At 41.4% G+C, this 20,151-nt stretch overlaps 1 protein-coding gene across 11 annotated transcripts in view; it reads right to left on the bottom strand.

Moving 5' to 3' along the window:
* Window positions 1–20,151, bottom strand: part of ZNF385D (zinc finger protein 385D) — a 752,238-nt gene that overhangs the window by 594,757 nt on the left and 137,330 nt on the right. For 6 of the 11 annotated variants that reach the window (XM_059728861.1, XM_059728856.1, XM_059728859.1 and 3 more), the window contains one exon: window positions 13,100–13,378. In XM_059728861.1, coding sequence (XP_059584844.1) covers window positions 13,100–13,373 — 274 coding nt within the window. In that variant the 5' untranslated portion in view covers window positions 13,374–13,378. Of the gene's footprint in view, window positions 1–13,099; window positions 13,379–15,721; window positions 15,822–17,484; window positions 17,533–20,151 lie in introns of all 11 variants that reach the window. The other 5 variants (XM_059728862.1, XM_059728857.1, XM_059728860.1 and 2 more) reach the window with 2 other exon arrangements.

Raw genomic sequence — 20,151 nt, 5'->3', positions numbered from 1 at the left:
ACAAAGTGAGCTCGTGCTCATGAAATCTTATGCATCTCTAATTCTATAGTCTATAAAGCACATCTCTACCCTGCCTTTGCCTGACTTCTGACTAACTACTCCTGTAAACCAATGTAATTACACTTATGTAAATGTCCTTAATATACACTGGACTAAGCAGGTTCCATTGTTTTGGGATATAAGGATCACATACTAGTATGAATTGCCTACTGTATCTACTTAACTTGTTCTAAAATAGAATTATTACTTCCCTTGTGATGAATTCTGATGTCACAGACAGTAGACTTGCACATCCCTGAATTATGCATGGAAAACAAGGTTTAATTAAAGTGGGCGGGGGGGATCTTGGTAAGCACAAATAAAGATGCTTGTTTATAAAAATATTTTAAAAGCAACAGCTAATGGAAATTTCAGTCAAAGGCACAGCAGTATGTTCAAAAAGGGAAGCAACAAAATACATTGTAATAAGAGTAAAAATTAGCATCTGGCAGTGGTGGCAAACAAGTAAATTGGTTATGGTGCACAGCTCTCAGATTAAGTCACTTGTCCAGAGATTTCTAGCTTTGACATTTGGGAGTCATTTTGGAATATCCAGAAGAAGCCTGTAGTGTTGCTTAGCCGAGGCTCCTTTCGAATGCTGGCAACATTATGATTGATTTAAGCCTCTATCTTTTCAAAAGTAAGTCATCCTAAATTTACTGCTTGCTGGTTGGAAAGAACTAGATGAAAAGGTAAGATTAAAAAGAATCACAAACTACTTGAATTTAGAGCAGTAGGAACATTAGTCTTCATGCAGTTTCAAGAAGCCGGTACTGGAAACATTCAAAAAAGGATACCCGACTAAACTGATCACTGCCTTGATCCATTACAGCAGTTCCTACATTCCTAAAATTTAACAGCAACACTTTCACAACTTCTCTCTTTGCAGAAGCATATACTTTGTCCACAGCTCTCCCCCTTTACTTCAGGTCCCCTGTTATAATTGAAGCTCTGATGCGGAGAAGGTAGACATACAGTCAAAGTTACCTGAGCGAACTTATCAAACCTGGTAAATAAAAATGTAAAAGGTTTTGTCTCAAGTATAATATTTGAACATAGAAAATGCCCTCCATGGAAGATGTTAAAAGAGTATTAGATTTTGAAGTAGAGAAGGGGTAGAAAAAATTACTCAAATAACTCATTTCACCAGAAAATGTAGATTCAAATTACTGTATTTACCAAGATGATTTGGATGTGTTATAATTTTCCATGTCTAGAATCTAATTATTGGAGGGCTGTCTGCTGTATTGAATTAATCCTCCACATCACCACCATGGTCCATGGTGGGAAAGCAGCAGCAGGGGGAGAGCAAGTGGGAGGGAGCAAATATCAGAGAAAGCAGGTAGCGTGACCCTTGCTCTTTGCCCTCCCCCCCACCACACACACCTTGCACTCCCTTGTGCCTGTGCCCCCTAGTGCCCACTCCTCCCCCTCCCCTCCCATGACACACTTATCCCCACTGTGCCTGCCCTCCTGTAGCAAAAACCCCTGGTTTTTTTTATTTATTTTAAAATGCATTCCTCCTCCCCTTCCCCAATCATTTCTGACTTTTTCTCTCCCTCTATTTTCACTATAGAGAAGTATAAATAAGCTAAGATGTAGGATAAGTTTTAAACATTTTTATTTTGGTAGCAAGTTTTGAATTTTGGATATCCACTGTTGTACATTGTATTATTATTATGTTTGTATTGATTTTTTACTGTTGTATATTGTATTATTATCATTTTTGTACTGATTTTTATTGTTTCATATGGATAGTGTATGGTTTAGGCCTGTGTTTGTAAGTGAACCAAAGTCATGTCAAGTTTCCATTTTATATGTCAAGTCTCCATCTTCTGTCCTCTGCCTGGGCATCCCATGTTGCAACTGTATGAACCACGTACCCCTCCCATGTAAATCGGTTCCCCGATGCATGAGTGTGATTGGGAATGATTGAAATACAATGGTAGCAGGCCTCTACTGAATGGCCTGCAATGACTGGGCTATCAGCTTGCATTGATTCACCCAGGAACCACGGACCTCACCCAGGAACAGAGACAAGACCAGCATTTGAAAGACAAAGGACCCTGCAAAACCAGCAACCTTCACCATTACAGTCACCAGAAACTGCACATTCCTGCATGGAGCACACATGCTCAGTACACCAGGGGCTGACCCTTGCCTGGGCATGTCTCCTGTCACTAGGGTCACACAAGCTCTGCCCCTATAAAAAGGAAAAGGGGCAGTGAAGACAGACCCAGTGGGAATGCCATTTCCATCTGGACCAGCACCACACCACTCCACCTATCCACCCAGAGGTCCTGCTGGCAACCACCCTCTGGACAACACCTACTGGACAAGGACCCCTTGCAGTCTGGATAGGTAGATATTACCTGCACACCTCCTCCTACAATTTGGACTCTCTTTCTCTCTGTCTCTCTCTGTCTCCTCCTGGACTTCAGTGGACTTCAGCCCCTGCAACAAGCCTCTAACTCCTGCTGCTAATGTGGGTGGGTGGGTGCAAGGTAATGAATGTGGCATTGTGTCACCATCTCCCCTGTTCAATAAAACCACTCATTTGCAACCCCAAGTTGGGTCATGTTTTACTGAATCCCAGTCCCTTCTTTATCTTAAATTCCAGCCCCATTCTCTCCCTCTCCCCCCCTCTCTCTCTCTCAATTCCAGCCGCCACCCCTCTCCACTAGTTTCCCCATCTCCTCTCAATTCCTACTGCCTTTTCTCTGTGACTTTCTGCTGCCTTTCTCTGCTTTCCTGCTGCCCCTGCTGCCTCTTAGTCTCTTCTGCCGCTTTTCCTGTGATTTTCTGCTGTCCCCCTGCTTCCCACGCTCCTACTGCCTTTTCCCTGTGACTTTCTGCTTCCCTTCCCTGCTTTCCTGCTGCCCCTGCCGCCTTTCAGTCTCTCCTGCTGCTTTTTCTGTGATTTGCTGCTGTCTGTCTCTCTGTTTTTAGGCTCCCCTCCCCCGCGCAGCTTCCCAGCTCCTGCAGTTTTCTCCAGCAGCTGGAGCCTTTCTCCAGCTTCCAGCACCTACTGCCCCTCCTTGCAACTTCTCTAGCTGCTCCAGAGCCATCCTCTGGCTCCCCCACACCCAGAGCCCCTCTTTAACACCCACACTTTCCCTTAGTCCCACTTTCCCTCTCCAGCACCTACCTTTTCAGCTGTCCCGTAGCTCTGGCTCCAGTCCCAGACTCTGTGCCAGCATGCTTCCCTGCTCTGCAGGCTTCGGGCATTATTTTTTAATCAATTAAGATCAATTAACCTAAAGTTACCCCGAGCCTCAGTTCTTCAGCCTAGGCCCCTGCAGTCTACTGGTTTTAATCCCGGTCCTGGCAACTTTAACTCCTTACACTTCTACTTTCTTACCTTAACCTTTCCCCAGGTATCCCAAGTATACCAAGCACATGCATACATACATATCACAACACCCAACTTAGGAACTCACCTGTGTGTATGTGTAGGTGGGGGGTATGTGTGTGAATTAGTGAATACACATATATATACACAGATATAGATATCATTGTGTATGTGTATGGTATATGAATTAGTAATCCACACGTATTGGATGTGAAGGTGTTGGTAACTGGTAACTGATTCTGTCTAAATGTGGTGTGTGTAGTGTGTATAGGCTTAAACTGGTGATAGGTGTGCATGAACCTAGACTGGTTATTTTGAACATGTGTGTATCTGAGTTGCTTGTGTGTGTGTGTGTGTATGTGTATGTCTATGTGTATATATATATGTGTGTGTGTGTGTGTGTGTATACACACACATATGTATATGGCATTGTGTGCATGATATACGAATTAGTGATCTGTGTCTAACTTTTCGGGTGTATAGTATATGTGCTTGAATTAGTGATAAGTATGCATGTGTCTAGGCTGGTTTGGATGTGTATGTGCCTGAGCTGGTAGTGTGTGTGTGTGTATGCACCTAATTGATTTGTGTGCGTTTTGTATATGTGCATTTGTGTCACATTCTCCTATCCACCAGCGCAATATTGAGATCCTGAGAGTTGGCCTGACCCCCCAGGGCAACACTCCCACCACTTGCCCTTCTTCCTGACTCCCACTTCCGTGTCCGGCTGATCTGGGAGCAAGGGAAGCTTCAGATTTCTGACGCTGTCCTGCCCTGTGCTCCATGGAGCAGTCATGCAGAGAGCCCAGCTCGGTCAGGAATAGCGGAGATGGAGCACATGTTCCTTCTTCCAGCTCCTGCTACCTCATTGCCTGGATCCTCTATCTCCTCCACTGTCTGGGAGTGGGAGCTGGAAGGAGGAACCTGTGAAATGCTGCCACTATCCTCTTCCAATGGAAGCAGGGACGGAGCCACAGAGCTTCTCCTACCCTGTGCTTCAAGGAGCAGCTGTGCTAGAAGCCCAGGGCATTTACATACATGCAAGAAGCCTGCTCCAACGCACTGGAAATCCAGCGCATCAAAGCAGACTTGCTTAATTGAGTCTGCTGGAGCAGGTAAATTGATGCACTCCAGCAGCCTCGTGCGTCACATGTATCAGTGGTACAGTGCACCTTCACTCTGAGAAAATGATGGCAGTACACTTTGAACTAAAGCACATCGAACGTGTTTTAGTTCAAAGTGCACCACCAACATTTTCTCAGCACAGGGACATGCTCCGCTGCTGATATATGTGATGTGTTGGCACTTTTAATTAGCGTGCCACACTAATTAAAAGTGCCCTGTGCCACGTCAGAAGCACATGTAAAAATGCCTTTTGATTAACCTTGATCCCCTAAGAATTAGCTTCTTTTCTTCTGCTAATTATTTATCTGCTACCCCTGGGAATTTCTCTCCCTCTTGGAACTGTTTCTTCTATCATACTGTATTGGCTCTCACTGTTCGGACCTAATAAAGAACGTTTTGTATTTGGAAGCTTTTCTAACTCTATCACAACTGTACAGTTGATATGTTGATATCAACATAAGAAACAGTTGCCTATTGCATAAAATTTCTTACACTTCAAGTGGTATGATTTCTACAGCAATAAGTTTAGGTTCCAGTATATTAGGATAACATTTTCAAAACATTTAAATGTATAGAAAAGCAAATAAGACTCACTATATTGTGTATTTCTTTGTCTGGGATATGACTTCAGGAACTAAATAGTCCCTGAGCTTAGGAAATGACTATCTCAGAAAAAGTAGTAGTTGCTATATTTCAAAAGAACAATTCCTCAGAAAACAAATTTTAAAAGTCATGCCAAAAGGAGGCATATGCATTTTTCAGACACTTCTATACATCAATATTTTCTACATGCTGCTTAAAATACTGAACAAAATGTTGCACAAGAAAACAGTTTAACTGTTTGTCCCAGCAGTTTCTCACACTTCATCAGGCAATTTGTACTGAAGGAAGCATAAGGATGTTTTGATCTATACTACATAGTTTTACCAGTATCACTTGCCTTGAGCTTGACCTCAGGCTTAATATCTCTTCTGTCCTCTGGCACAATCTCAATAACATTTTCAAGTAGGTATTCTTCTGCACATTTACAAGAAAAATTTGCTTCTCCTGCCATAGTAGGTCACAACCTTATGCTGCCTTGCAATGAAGCCAGTAACACAAGCAGCCCAAAGCCTCCTCAAATAGTTGCCTTCTGTGGCCCTTTATCACCACCATAAATAATACATAAGCTGTAATCACCGTTTTCCATCATACATTTAGCAGTATTTGCTACAGCAATATTTACTGTACTGACCCCATCCAAGATAACCCCCCAATAGTCAGATTCTATGCACGGAAAATTCAAAAATTTGTTATAATTTTACATGTGTAAAACTTAATTATTGGAGGTTATCTCCAACTAATTATTGGAGGGTTATCTTAAATTTGCCTCCCCCTGCAAACTGTAGCAGGGGGTATGCAGTGGAAGAGTCAAGCAGCCTGGCCCCGGCCTCTTGCCCCCCATATCTTACCCCCTGCCACCTCCTAGGTTTTTTACAGCTGTTGCAGCTGCAGCAGCTCCAGCCAGGCCTTGGAGCTAGAACCTAGGCCAGAGCTGCTACCACTGCCAATCCAGAAGCAGTTCTGGATAAGACTCAGGCTGCAGCAGTGACGTGCTCCACAGCCAAGCTGGAGCAGGAGGACAATCAGCTGGTGGAGGGGGCAGGGAGCAGAGGCTGTTGGGAGAACAGGGGTGTGAGGAGCAGCTGCGACACTGACCCTGATGCTGAGTTGAGACTGGAGTTGGAGCCACAGGAGCTGCCTCACCCCTCAACCTTGTACTTGAATCCAAGATGAGGGGATTTCCTCCCCAAGTTAAAGCCACATTCCTCCCCAAGTTAAAGCCACAATACCAACATACTATGTCACAGTATTTCCTACATGCAATTGATTGCTATGACATACAGATATGGGCCTGTAAGTTGGTAACCATTCTTGCACTTGTTTTAAGTGGTTTTAAATGTTTTCAGAAGTGTTGTTTCTCATATGTTACTGTACATTATTGCTCAATAAGGTTTTGTTTTGTGATAATCATGATTTATTTATTTTGTTTCACTGAACAGACCCCTACCAAAAATTAGTGATCCCTTTCAAGACTCATATAAGATAATTAATTTATTCAATATTCATATTAGTGTGTGTTGGGGGTGTGAAATAACCAAAGTACAACACCACCCAACTATGGCACAATGCCAAAGGGAGCTTGTAAGAGCCTCAGCATATAGCACCACAGTGTGTTCTTATAACTGCCCTTGTGTCTGGCTATTCAAAAGTAGTCAACCATCTTTTCCACTTCCCTCCTAGCTGCTATGAGTCATGTTTACTCTATGCTTCACAAATACTTATAAAGCACAATTTGATGCAAAAACAAAATAAATCTGTCTCATTGTTATCCAGCTGAAACAAAAAAACAGCATTAGCAACTTTTCAATCTGTCAAATGCATACTCCATGGCTATTTTACCCTTGCTCAGACAATAAGTTAGATCTCACCTTTCAGTGATCCATGTGCCCTCTGTCTAGTTTCAAGACTCATGGAAGTAAAAGGTAACTTGGGTCTCTGAGAATCACATGTGTTATTGCTAGGCTATTAATATGAGTGTTTCTGGCAGCAGATTTCCAAAAGGATGCAAGAATTATACATCCTCCCTAACTAACCAATATTACTATCAGTGAAATGTCCCCAGTGACCCATGAATGCTTAACTCATGATAGAGAAATAACCTTTCCCTTTCATATAGTCAGAATGGACCAGAACTGGGATGTGACTTATCTACTGGCCTTCCAAAGTTCAGGAAACCCATTATAATTAAATCACTCTATTACTTCTTGACAGTGTTCCACGTCCTGAACTGTAGGGCAACCATGGCTTTGCAAACCACCCCCAAACAATCTAATGCTGCCAACCTATTGACAGCAACCGTACATTGCAAGCCCAGACAGCATTATCACCATTCATGTCTCCTTGTCAAAGTAGGTCACATTTTGGTGTCTCAGACTGAAGCTCTGTGTGGAAGCTGGATACATGACTCCAGAAATGTGGCCTTCTGTACCTAAAACTTCTGTAGCCTTACTAATCACCAAGTTTCAGGCCACAATTTCATTGTACCAGTTGGTACTTATTTCAGGTCCCCAACGTAAATGAGTGGAGCTTGTCAGTGAGAATCTGCAGCATCTTTCACTGTATCACCTGCTTGTCCTTCTTACTCTCATTTTTACTGGCTGCTGTGATAATACACAAGAATTAGGCATCCTGTTTTCAAAACCTGCACTGACCCATTTACTATTCAGGTTTCTACCAGCAGGATAGAAGAAAAACAGAAAATCACCACAAGGAATGGTATATTATGGGATTATATGAAGGAACTGTAGAAATTTTAAAAAATGGCAACAAAAACCCCCCAAAAACAAAACCCAAGAAGAAGATAATGAACTGCCCCAGAAGAAATTTTGGAAACTTTATCCCAAACTCCCTGAAGTCTCTGACAGGAGTGCTATGATCTCACGACACATTGAAAAGTCTCCCTCAAGTCACTGTCGCAAAGGACAATAAGGGAGGTTGGAACACCTGCCTACAGTGCAGCACATCTTTTTCCAATAAAGTCTGTCATTGTGAGGACATAATATGCTAGGAAGGCAGTGAAGTGTGCCCCCACCTGAGGAAACTGTTATGTTGGCAGCTGTGTGGGGGCAAAAATGTTACCAGTGAGATTTTGTTGTGTAGATTTCAAACATTTGATACAGACACTGATGCTCCTGCAAAGAGATCCATAGTTTTCTGTTACTACTGTAAAACTACTTTTTTATACTGTGTATTTATTGTAATGAAAGGCTTTATAGTTGCACTATATCATTAAGTTACATCTGGAACATGTTTTTTGCCATTTGGTTTATAGCTAGCAAATAAAAGCTACTTCATATATTTAGAAGATGAAGATTATAGTGAGGTAGCTATAATTATACGGGCAAATAATAATATCATTGAGTCCTACCTCTGTTCAGCAGTCCATTGCAAATTGTATAGAAGTAAGACATGGGCTGTTGCTTCACATCCATCAGTTCTCAACTCTATTACCCCTCATAATATAAAATACAAAAGTCTTCTTGCTTTGTGGGGATAATTCACAGACGAAACAAAACAAGGAGTGATCACATTCCAATGTTTTCAGCAACCTTGCCATGGTACATTAGCTTCAGAAAAGCACACTGCCTTGAAAAGACATTCAAGTCCCACAATACAATCAGTGAATCTCTGTACCTGGAAACAGAGATTTTCTAATATAGATGGGAAGCATTTCACCAGACCAGTAAACAGAAAATATGACCAACAGCTGATGTGTCAGCTTTAGAAAATGTTTTTATGACACAAAGTTTTACTTAATTTCCTTGCTTTAATTTATTGCATAATTAAATCTATTATGAGGAATTAGATAATAAACCTGGGCACTAGGCTTACCAGCTGCCTATTATTAAAATCAGTTTTTTTCCATCTGTGTATATATAAAAACATATTTAAATAATGACTCTCAATTAAGTAATTCAAAGGCATATATTACATTTTCCCTCTCTAACTATTCAACGATTATTTCAGAAAAAGCATACAACCTTTTAATTCATATGCATATAATAAATCAAATTGGGTCAAACTGTAATTTTTTTAACTTGAGCCATACAACAAGAGCTGGTCACAAATGTTTCATTGAAATCACTCTTCTCAGAAATATGTGTTGCCATCTCCTGGATGGATCTCTATCAGGGACTTTATCCCACCACTTCCAGATCCCAAAGGATTGCCTTAAGCACTGGCTAGTAGCTGTATTGGGCCTCTCTGGAAAGCTGGCTGTCTACAAAAAAACTACACATTGCTCATCTGATGCCACAAGGAATGAACCTCCATGTATCTGCTCTGGCTCTTCATCCTCCCAACTCTGAGGTCTCTGGTTATAGTCATATGCTTTGAACCTGTGTGTTTAAATAATTTCTATTTCTTAAAGCAGTATTTTTCTAAGCATTAAATATATCTGGTTTGTACTTGACTTGATCCAGAAATAGAATCTTTTCCTGAGCAACACTATGGCAATATTTTAATCTATAGCCCAAATAAGAGGAAACAAACAAATGGTGACTTGCAATCTTTGTTAAATTAACTGTTTAAAAAGGTGAATTCTTGTTATTGTTTAACTATCCAGGGCTTTATGTGTAAAACTCCTGATAACACTATGGGAAGCAGTACTTATAAATCCAAGTACTTGAGATGAACATGTGTAACCCAAGACTGCGTTCTATGTGCATGTAAAGATAAGCCAAAATGTACCATTGCATTTGCCTTGAAATTCTCTAGTGACAACATATATTAACATACCTTCATTTCTACCATGCTTTGAATGGCAGAACAGAATAGAAATGGAAAAAATACATATGAAATCTAAAACAATGTTATGATTCTGCCAACACACCTTTATTCATGGTACAAATTCAGGTGAGACCAACAGGATGTGGAAGTGAATAGTCAAAATAAAGAATGCAAAATGTTATCCACACATCAGCCATTGAGTTATGACTCCTTTTTTTTCAGAGCTTACCATGGTGCCCGGTCATGGTGAGAACTCACTTAGACTTGCATTTTCACTGGTCATCCTCCAAATATTTTGCAGGTAGGAGTAAAAAATTGCATTATTGTTATCAAACTAAAAAGTACAATTACTTCAGAATAGAAACAAATAAGAAAGAATACCCTATTTCAAACAACTCTAGAATACTAACACACTAAGTGCTTGTGCAATATACATTGCTGATTCCAGTGATGGTTCATTGCAAATTCTTTTGTTGCCATGGTATGAAGTGTGAAAAACAATATTGTGAGAAAATAAAAAAAAAAATAATATCATACAAAATATTGTGTATGTTACACTAAATGAATCCAGTGTTACCTTCTTTGAAGATAGTAATTACTTAATGACTTTTTTGTAACCTTAATTCCTTTGGTTATCAGTACTGTTGATGTTTAATCACCAAAGATGGGGCTACCTAACTAGCAGCCTTCAAGCCACATGCAGTCCAATCTCCTACCCAGGTGCAACTCTCCATACTGCTTCTCAGACTGCTGCTATTGGGGTCTCCAGGTTCTTCCTCCTTCCTCCACATTTCACTTCCAGGTTCCAGCCCTGTGAGGGGTGGGCCAGAGCAGGACAGTGGGGCCAGGAAACTAATTGATCCCACAGGATGTGTGGTCCGGCGGGTCCATGGCCTGTGTAGGTGCAGTCTGCGTGGCATGTGGCCCTTGCCCACTCCAAAACTGAACAGCCCTGACCTAAAAGATTCTTTACCAGTTCTACAGTTCTGAAATCCAATTTTGGTTTGTTTGTTTGTTTGTTTGTTTTCAAGAAATGACTAACACACTCACATATATGGAAGGAACTGTTCAGTAACATGACCACATTGTTTCCAATAGATTCTCAAATGCAGAAAGCCAGCCCAAGGCTTAGGGGCTATTTGTACCACATAAATCCTATTTTAAAGAAGCATTTTGTGCAAATGAGCTTTTGGTATTCCTCTTCATAGGGTGAACTATTTCCTGAATTAACTCAGTACAGAATATATTAAGATATTAATTTCTTTTGAAGAAATAGTTTTCCCCATCATTACTGCATACACATGATATCAGGGCTTCAATTTTGCAACACATACCATATATAAAAGAGAGAGGTGCACCCACATAGAGTCCCACTGTTATCAATGTAGACCACTGGAGCTTTACCTCATAGGGACTCAAGGTGGTAGGGTGTTTGAAAAATAAACATTATATAGCTAAGAGGAACTTGTAATTTAAACAGAAGATCCAGTCATACAACACAGTCCCACGGGCTGCTACAATATAAATAAACACCAGCATATGGCCAAATTTTGTACTACCTTACACCTCATGTGAGGAAGATGCTCAGCTTAGCCAAAACGGTTAAGCTTCTGGGCCTATCCAGAAGGAGAAACTTATGCTTCTAGCAGAGTTTAAGATACCACTTAAAGATTTAAGTCCAAATTGCACTTAAGGCACCTGCGTGCTTTCTAATGACCAGGGATCCAGGTTTTCTGTTTGCTGTGGAAAAATGTGGATTTTCTCACTTAAAGGAAAAAAAGTGGATTTTCTCTTTTAAGAAAGAAAAACACAGATTCTCCTCTTTAAAGGAGCTGCTTGGGGCTGGCGGGAGTGGGGAGAGGGAGATTGGAGGCAGGGGGTGCACCTTTCATCTGCATGTGCACACAAATATGACTGACATGCACCCAGGGTTAGAGGGCCAGGGCTTGGGGACTGTCCAGGGGACAATATGTGAGTCTGTGTGTGGCAGGGGTGTGTGTGGAGGGAATGGGTGTGCAAGGGGGCAGGGGTGCCTGCTGGTGCTGGGGAAAGGTGTCCAGGCGCTAGGGCTGCAGCATGGCGGGGGGGGGTGGGGGGAGGTGCCTGCCCTTCCAGCAGAGGAAAGGGGTGCCCTTCAGGAGCGGCAGGAAGCTGCATGGTTGGGCCAGCAGCCCCAGGGCCAGTGCCTGTGCTCGCAGGGGCGGGATGGCTGGGAGCTGCAACCCAGGGCATGGGGTTCCACAGGCCTCCCATTCTCCTCCCTCCAGCCCATGCTGGACTTGTGCTGTTGCCACCTCCACAAGCTGGAGCTGCTCCAGCCCAGGTGAGACAGGCATAGCTGGGGGACCCCACTGGCAGGGCTGGAGGGAGCAGGGTCTGCGAGTCAGGAGTGAGGGGCATCAACAGAGCTGGAAGGGCTGTGGCTTGGGAGTGAGGGGCACCAGGGGAGCAGGAAACTGTGGGTTGAGAGTGCAGGGCACTGGCAGGGCCAAGGGGCCTTGGGTTGGGAGTGAGGAGCAATTGCTTGGGCAGGGGCAGGGCACTACCATATTAGTGCTGCTCAGCACCACAAAGCAGTGGGGGAAACACCTGAGCCTCCATCCTGGTGAGCAAAGGAGGCAGGGGGAGCTCTGATTTTCCACGATAAAAAAAAAAATCAAATACCAAAATATATAGGTATTTAGAATTTATTTTATTATAATGATTGAGGCACTGGTAGGCTTCCAAATTGTTTTAAAATTGTAAATATATCAATAAAATATTGTGTTAAATTGATACCTCTATACATAGTGGCATTTCATTTTAATCGCAGAAAAAAGATGGATTTGGGATTTTTTAATCAGAGACTTTAGGCTTTTTTATCAGAGAATTTGCAATTTCTAAACACATAAAACCAAGATCCCTATTGTTTATTTTAATCCAGTATTTACCAAAAAAGAAATGAATTTTAATTTACCAAGGAACATATTAATGCCATAGTGTTACATGCATAGGACATCAATCTTGTGTTATGTAATCCATTTTGTATTGGCAGAGAGAATCAAATAAGTGAATAATTAAACAAGGGATATTTTTAAAAATGTGCTGAAGAAGGCTGATATGTCAAACAGTTTCGCATGACATTTTCCAAAATGACCTTAAAATGGTAAAGAACCAACATTTTTAAAAGACTGAAAAATACATCTGCATGTACAAAGAAAAGAAATGCGCACACCACACATGAGCCAAAGGAAAGATATTTTTAAAGCTTACCATTATCATTTTTAAGATTTCCATTGCTGAGCTGCTTTAATCTCTTCTGATGTGACTTGCCATTATAGTGGATTTGTGCTTGGGCAGCAGAATTCAGCTGAATGTTGCAAACATTACACAAAGTGAAATTGGTGTGTTTTTTCTCCCTCTCTTTCTTTTCTTCACTTTCGTCAGGTGTTAATTCTGTCTCACTTTCTCTGTCTGGTGCACATGTTAAGTCTGGGTTATAAGGGTGATTGTCATGTGGTAAATCAGGGCCCCAGGGCTTCTTCATATTTTCTAAAAAAGAGAAAAAAGACATAAAAATTGATGAGTAAAAAACAGTTTTACGCAAAACATTTAAACATCTGGAGAACAGAAAGAAGCCAAGGCTTTCTATTGTATGTTCCAATTGTAAGTCTGCAATTCTGTTTTCATTTGACATTTTGCCTTCCTATTTTGCTTCCCGTTGCATATTTTTATAGTTAAATTACATATTTAAATAAATGAAAATGCTTGCGTATTTCAATAAGACTTGTAAATCTATCACTAGAGTTAACTACAATATATTTTTAAATTTTATTTTGACTTCCTGATTATTTTGCTTCATTTGTTCATTATTTGAACAGAAAGCAAATAAAATATGGAAAGTATTATGATAATTATAGTCAGATAATACCTCTTCAATGTTGTGTAACAAGCTGGTTAAGTGATAGAGAATCCTATGTTAAATTCTATATGCTAAGGTGAGTTCTAGCTTTTAATGGAAGAAACATTGTGGTCTAGCAGCTGGGTCACAGGACTAGAAGACAGAAAACTAAGCTTTGTTTTCAGTGCCACTGTTGATTTGTCATGTGATTTAGGAAAACTATAGTAGGAAACTCCCCTATACATCAATTTCCTTCTGTGCAGAAAGCAGGCTAAAGATCTTTACCTGACTTTGTAACATAGTTAGAGCTTTGTCGAGGAGGATTAAATAAATGCCAAGTCTTGTTTTAGCAGATGCAATGCTGGTAATCCACTGGGGTATCCTTTATTGTTAAAAAAAGGGTATATTTCTTGGTGAATTGCAGTTTCTCAAAGTTTCTTTGAGCCAGATCAAAGAAGGTATGGCTTGTCTCATCTAAGTCTGAAGTAAAATGTGAACTACAGCTCCCTTCACTAAGCTTGCCTAGCAATGAAGGTGGGGAAAAATCCACTCACTCTTGGGTTACCTCGTTACACTTAATGTGCTTTAAGTGTACAGAAAGCACTTTATAGCCATAACAGAACAGGCATTCACAACACACTTTAAAAATGGTGGATCCCACTCTAAGTTAACCCTGGATGGATGTGTAATAACCTAAGGTGCTTTCTGTTAGAGCGCTTTATTGAATATCTGTGCCAGATCTCATCATGGGTTAACTTAAAGCGCAATCGCTGCCATCCCAGGCAGAGTTGTGCACGGCTCCACTCCAGTCTCGGGCAGAACTCTTTGTTCTGCCTGTGCTGGGCTGGCCCCTCCTCCTAAGCTGTCACTGACCTGAGTGAATGACAGCCTCTGATCCCAGCCCTACATGCAGCCTGGAGAGGGCCCCCCCTCACAGTTTACTGGCCTGGGGTTGGGGAGTGGGAGGGCTGGGCCAAGCCAGACCAATGCAGCAGAGGGGGATGAGGGGAAGGGAGCCTCCCCTGCAATGAGCCCCCCCCCCCCCCCAGCTTGCTGGCTGTGGGATGGGGGGAGTCAGCCCAAGTCCACATGGCAGAGGGTCTCCCTTCCCCTCCACCCTGGTTCCTGGTGCACAAATGCAGGGCTGAGCAGTTCTGGTGCAGATGCGGGCTGCTACCAAGCTGTAGGGGGGGGGGGGGTGGCAGGGAGGCTCCCTTTCTCCCCTGCCCGAGCCTCTAGACACCAGCAGCCAGCAGCTGCAAAAAAGCTGTGCAGACTCATGTTTCACTGTACCAGGAACTCTGGTGGTGGTACGTAGAAAAGGGGCAATGGAAAAGGAGATTTACCCAAAGAACCTTCAGATTTACCCAAAGAACCTTGGCTGCCTATAGGGAAACAATAAATACATTTTTTTCTTTCTTATTTGAATCTTCAAAAATTATAACTGAATGAAAATTAAACTTGGTATCTAAATACCGATTCTCCTGTCACACCACAGTTTTAACAAAAGTATCTACCTCCAGAGTACTTAATGGAGGAGAAATGAAGAAATGTGAGGAAAGTCAGGCTCCCAGAGCCTAAAGTTCTAAACTTAGAAGGCAAGGGGAGGTAGAGGTTAAGAATTATACAAACCAACTGTTGCATGTAAATACAACAGGCTTATTTTATTATTCAAGCTATGCATGACAGTATATGAATGCAACAGTGTACAGTGTAAGCAGAATACTTTTAAAGTATTTGTTCTTCAAACTCAATGGATAAAGCAATATTTAGCCAAGTCATTTAATTTCTGTTTTAAGAGAATAACTCAGTACAACTGTAATAATGATGTCACTTTTATTGCCTCTATAATACAATCAAATTAACCATGCCTTAGGAAAGGGAAAGAGGGTTAGCCAAGACCATCTTAAGTTCCAGATCCAGATTTGGTTTCTGCCAAGGTTTGAATCCAAAAGTGAATCAGGACTAGCCTTCAGATTTGGATCTGACCTTACCAAAATATTGCAGCTGTTCTTGAGAGAGTGCCAAATAGTAGAAATTTCATGTGATCCGCTGTCAACCAGCTGTCAACAGCACCAAAGCACATTCACTGAACTGGAATCAAATCATAAGAGGCAAGTTCAGATCAGAAGATGCCAATCTAAACATCCCTAAATTCAAAAGAGTTTCAATCCAAGAGTTCCAGTTTGCTCCATCTCTTGTTTAAAATAACCCGATATTAAATAAGTTCAATATTATTTAATAAAAATGTTGTTATAATTATGGAAAAAAAACCAAAGGCCCTACCCTGAGAGGTTCTTTCTATTCCTAATGAAGTCAACAACTCTCAGGATCAGTGAAGTTAATTCTATCATACTGTTTTGATTACAGATACAGTCAACTATGTGTTTTATAGCATTTAAAAATGTAAAGGAAGAGGGAAATTGAAAAACAGATTTAAAAATTGGATCTAGGGCAACACCAAATTTAAATGGGAAAAATACAAAAGGAGTAATTATTATTAAATAAATGTTTTATGTCAACTGTGTATTTTTAATGAGCTAGATCATATCCATCTGCATGACAATGTAACATAGAAGGAAAACCTGTGGGTTTGTGTTCATTTGTTGTTTTTGTTTTTTCCTAGAAGTACTTCTGATTGGACAATAGAAGACATAGAAACCCCCGATAACACAGATTCTCTGGAAAATACTTGGAGATACTGGTCCATCATCAAAGAGCTATCCTTCTATTATATTATTAAGTGAAGAAATTCAGCATCTAATCAAATAACAAGCAGCATATTAAAATGAAAATATGATCTCCTAATTTTACCCATTTTCTTAGAATTTAAATGAGATGAAAATAACTTTCCACCCCCATTTGTATATGCTATATACGTTATATAACGTCTTTTGCACTGAAAACATTCCCCACTAGAGTGCAGTATGAATTTAAAATTACCAGTACAGTATTCTTTATTCTTATAGTGCTAATCTTATGGGCACAGGGTTATTGTAATATTCCCCTTTCCAAGTATATACAATCAACTTTAAGTAAATATAATGTAGTAAACTATACATAAACAGCCCCATGTGTATACACATGCATACATGGTTCTGTTCCATAATATCTGTACAGATAGACAGGCAACCTAATGGCATGGTACAAGATCACACAAATGTTAGGATCAACTGACATGATTTTGTATTAATTTTATTTTTGGAGAAGCAACTATAAAGCAATAGAAATACGGCAATCTCATTTTTGAGAAAGAAATATTAAAATGCACAGTAAAATAATACACAGTAATATACTGCAAGGAAATTACATTTTAGAAATAAATGACTCAAGCTCCCTGATCATTTCATCTGTGCTTTCATTAGAAATTTGTGATGGCATTATAGTTGCAATATACTCTAAACTATCACTAGCTATATTGTAAATCTGGAGCAAGAATGGCACAGTACAGGAAGCCGACAGAAGAAGGAAGAAAATGACACAATGTTAGGCAGACTGCCAGATCATGCCCCGTCACCATTTTTTTTTCACACATACAGTGTGAATTCTGAATATGTAATGGCACTACTAGGAATGTAGGGTGAAGACTGCTGTGGATACCTTTCCCCTCACCCTAGATACCCTCAGGACTCTGGCTGCAGGGGAGACAGTTTTAAGCATTTTGTTGCTAAACACTTCAAAATAATTTATTAGACTCTCCCCTATTTTAAAGGAACAATAAACAACAAATAAGCATGAACTCATGAAACTGACCTACCAGCAGTTCAACCACAGTAAGCTGACTCTTGGAAGAGCAGGATGAAGACTAATAAGAGAAAATAAGAGCGTAAGAACATCTCAGAAGACTACATTTCAAAAGTGGCCTCAAAGTGCATGCCCACAGTTACATGTATACATTGAGCATCAAACAAAAGCTTATATTGGAGTGCTATTTTTGTTTGTCTGTCTGCCCGTACAACCAATATTTAAGTTGTTGGTTGCAGAAAGAATGTTTCTTTAATATTACTTAGTAAAATGTTTAAAAGTGGGCACAGGGTCCTATTTGGGAAAAAAGGTAAGGCTCTTTTACTTGCTACTAATCACTTAACTGATGCTTATCTTACAAAAATTATTGAAAGATAATGCTCCTTTTTCCAGTCAATAAAGGGTCATATACATAGATTTATTTTCAGTCAGTTACTATAGGGAAAAAGTTAACTTCTCAGCTGTTGAGAATCTTAGGAAGAACAGCAGTGCACTAGCATAGAATTAGCAAACTAACTGAGAATTCAAAAATTCAAGCCAACTTAAAATGGCATTATGGATAAAAGCTCAGACCTATTTTCCCTGGAGCTCTGAACTCAATTCTGGCTCAATGATGCTTACCAGTAAAATGAACTTTGAATTACAGTACAGCTTTATATAGAGTACAAAACTGCCCTATGTGGAAAACCAACATGGCTATAATTTGCTGTGTTCACTGGCTCAACTAATATAGCTGCCTACTTTCTGGGGATTCCGTTACTAGGGCATGATTGGTTAGAAATTATGGAGGTTAGAAATGATGCCCTTTCCATGAAACAATTACTTCACCTATTACATGGCCAAAATGCATTTTCCATTTAGGGATAAGGAGAGGCAACTTTGTTCTACAATTCTATCCAATTATTTTTTCATAAAAGTGTCTTGTGAGTATAGAGAAACCAAAGTAAGTACTATATAGTGTAGCCACATGCATTCAGTCTGGTAAGGAGGCTAATACAGGTTTCCCTCACTTTATGCGGGTTCTGTAGGTGCAAATTCACTCTTATGCAATGACCCTTTTTATACCAAAAATTTGTTATATGTGAGGTAAATTCACTTTTATGTGATTGGTATGGTGGAAGCCTGCAGTCAGCTGCTTTGTGTGGTACATTGTGGGAGTAATGCACACCAAAATATAGTCTCCCATGTGGATCTTTCAAAAAAGGGAGGAAAGAGGACCCAGGAAACCATAGGCCTGTTAGTCTTACCTCTGTCTTGAGGAAGCTCTTTGAGAAAATTATCCAGGAGCACATCTGTAAGGGACCAGCAGGGGAGTGTATGCTTAGGGACAACCAACACGAGTTCATTCGAGGCAGGTCCTGTCAGACCAACCTGATGGCCTTCTATGACCAGGTCACAAAATACTTGGATGCAGGTGTCGCAGTGGACATAGTCTTTCTGGACTTTAGGAAGGCCTTCGACACTGTCTCTCACCCCATTCTCATTAAAAAATTAGGAGATTGTGGTGTTGATGCCTACACAGTCAGATGGGTTGCCAATTGGCTGGAGGGCCGCACCCAGAGAGTGGTGGTGGTGGACGGGTCATTTTCGACCTGGAGGGATGTGGGCAGTGGGGTCCCCCAGGGCTCAGTCCTTGGGCCCACATTGTTCAACATCTTCATCGGTGACTTGGACAAGAGGGTGAAAAGCACCTTGTTCAAGTTCGCAGATGACACTAAGTTGTGGGGAGAAGTGAGCACGCTAGAAGAGAGGGACAGGCTACAACTAGATCTGGACAAGTTACAGAAGTGGACGGATGACAATAGGATTGGTTTCAATACAGACAAGTGCAAGGTATTGCACCTGGGGAGGAAGAACCAGCAGCATACCTACAGGTTGGGGAACTCCCTTCTTGTCAGTGCAGAGGCAGAAAAGGATCTTGAAGTCGCTATTGATTCCAAGATGAACATGAGCCACCAATGTGGGGACGCAGTCAGGAAGGCTAACCGCACCTTGTCATGCATCCATACATGCGTCACGAGCAGGTCCAGGGAAGTGATCCTCCCCCTCTATGCAACACTGGTCAGGCCGCAGTTGGAGTACTGCATCCAGTTCTGGGCACTGCACTTCAGGAGGGATGTGGATAGCAGAGAGACAGTCCAGAGGAGGCCACTCACATGATCAGGGGGCAGCAGGGTAGGCTCTATGAGGAGAGGCTACGGGACCTGAACCTGTTCAGCCTCCACAAAAGAAGGCTGAAAGGTGATATGGTGGCCGTCTATAAACTTGCCACAGGGGACCAGCAGGCAATGGGAGAGTCCCTGTTCCCCTGAGTACTACCAGGAGTAACAAGGAATAGCGGCCATAATTTGACGGAGAGTAGATTCAGGCTAGACATTAGGAGGCACTACTTCACAGTCAGGGTGGCTAGGATCTGGAACCAACTTCCAAGGGAAGTGGAGCTCACCCCTACCCTGGGGGTCTTCAAAAGGAGACTAGAAAATCACCTTGCTGGGGTCATTTGACCCTAGCATCCTTTCCTGCCCATGGCAGGGGGGCAGACTTGATAACCTGCTTAGGTCCCTTGCAACCCTACCAACTATGCAACTATGAACTGTGCTCCTCGCTCGTTATCTGCGACACGTGTTTCTGTAGTTGCCATCCCCATATTATGATAGTGCCTTGTGCCTGCTGTCTGCTG

This window comes from Alligator mississippiensis, chromosome 5 (assembly GCF_030867095.1).
Source record: "Alligator mississippiensis isolate rAllMis1 chromosome 5, rAllMis1, whole genome shotgun sequence".
NCBI lineage: Eukaryota > Metazoa > Chordata > Crocodylia > Alligatoridae > Alligator > Alligator mississippiensis.
The sequence above is the reverse complement of the archived record's forward strand: the minus strand, read 5'-3'. Positions and strand labels throughout refer to the sequence as shown.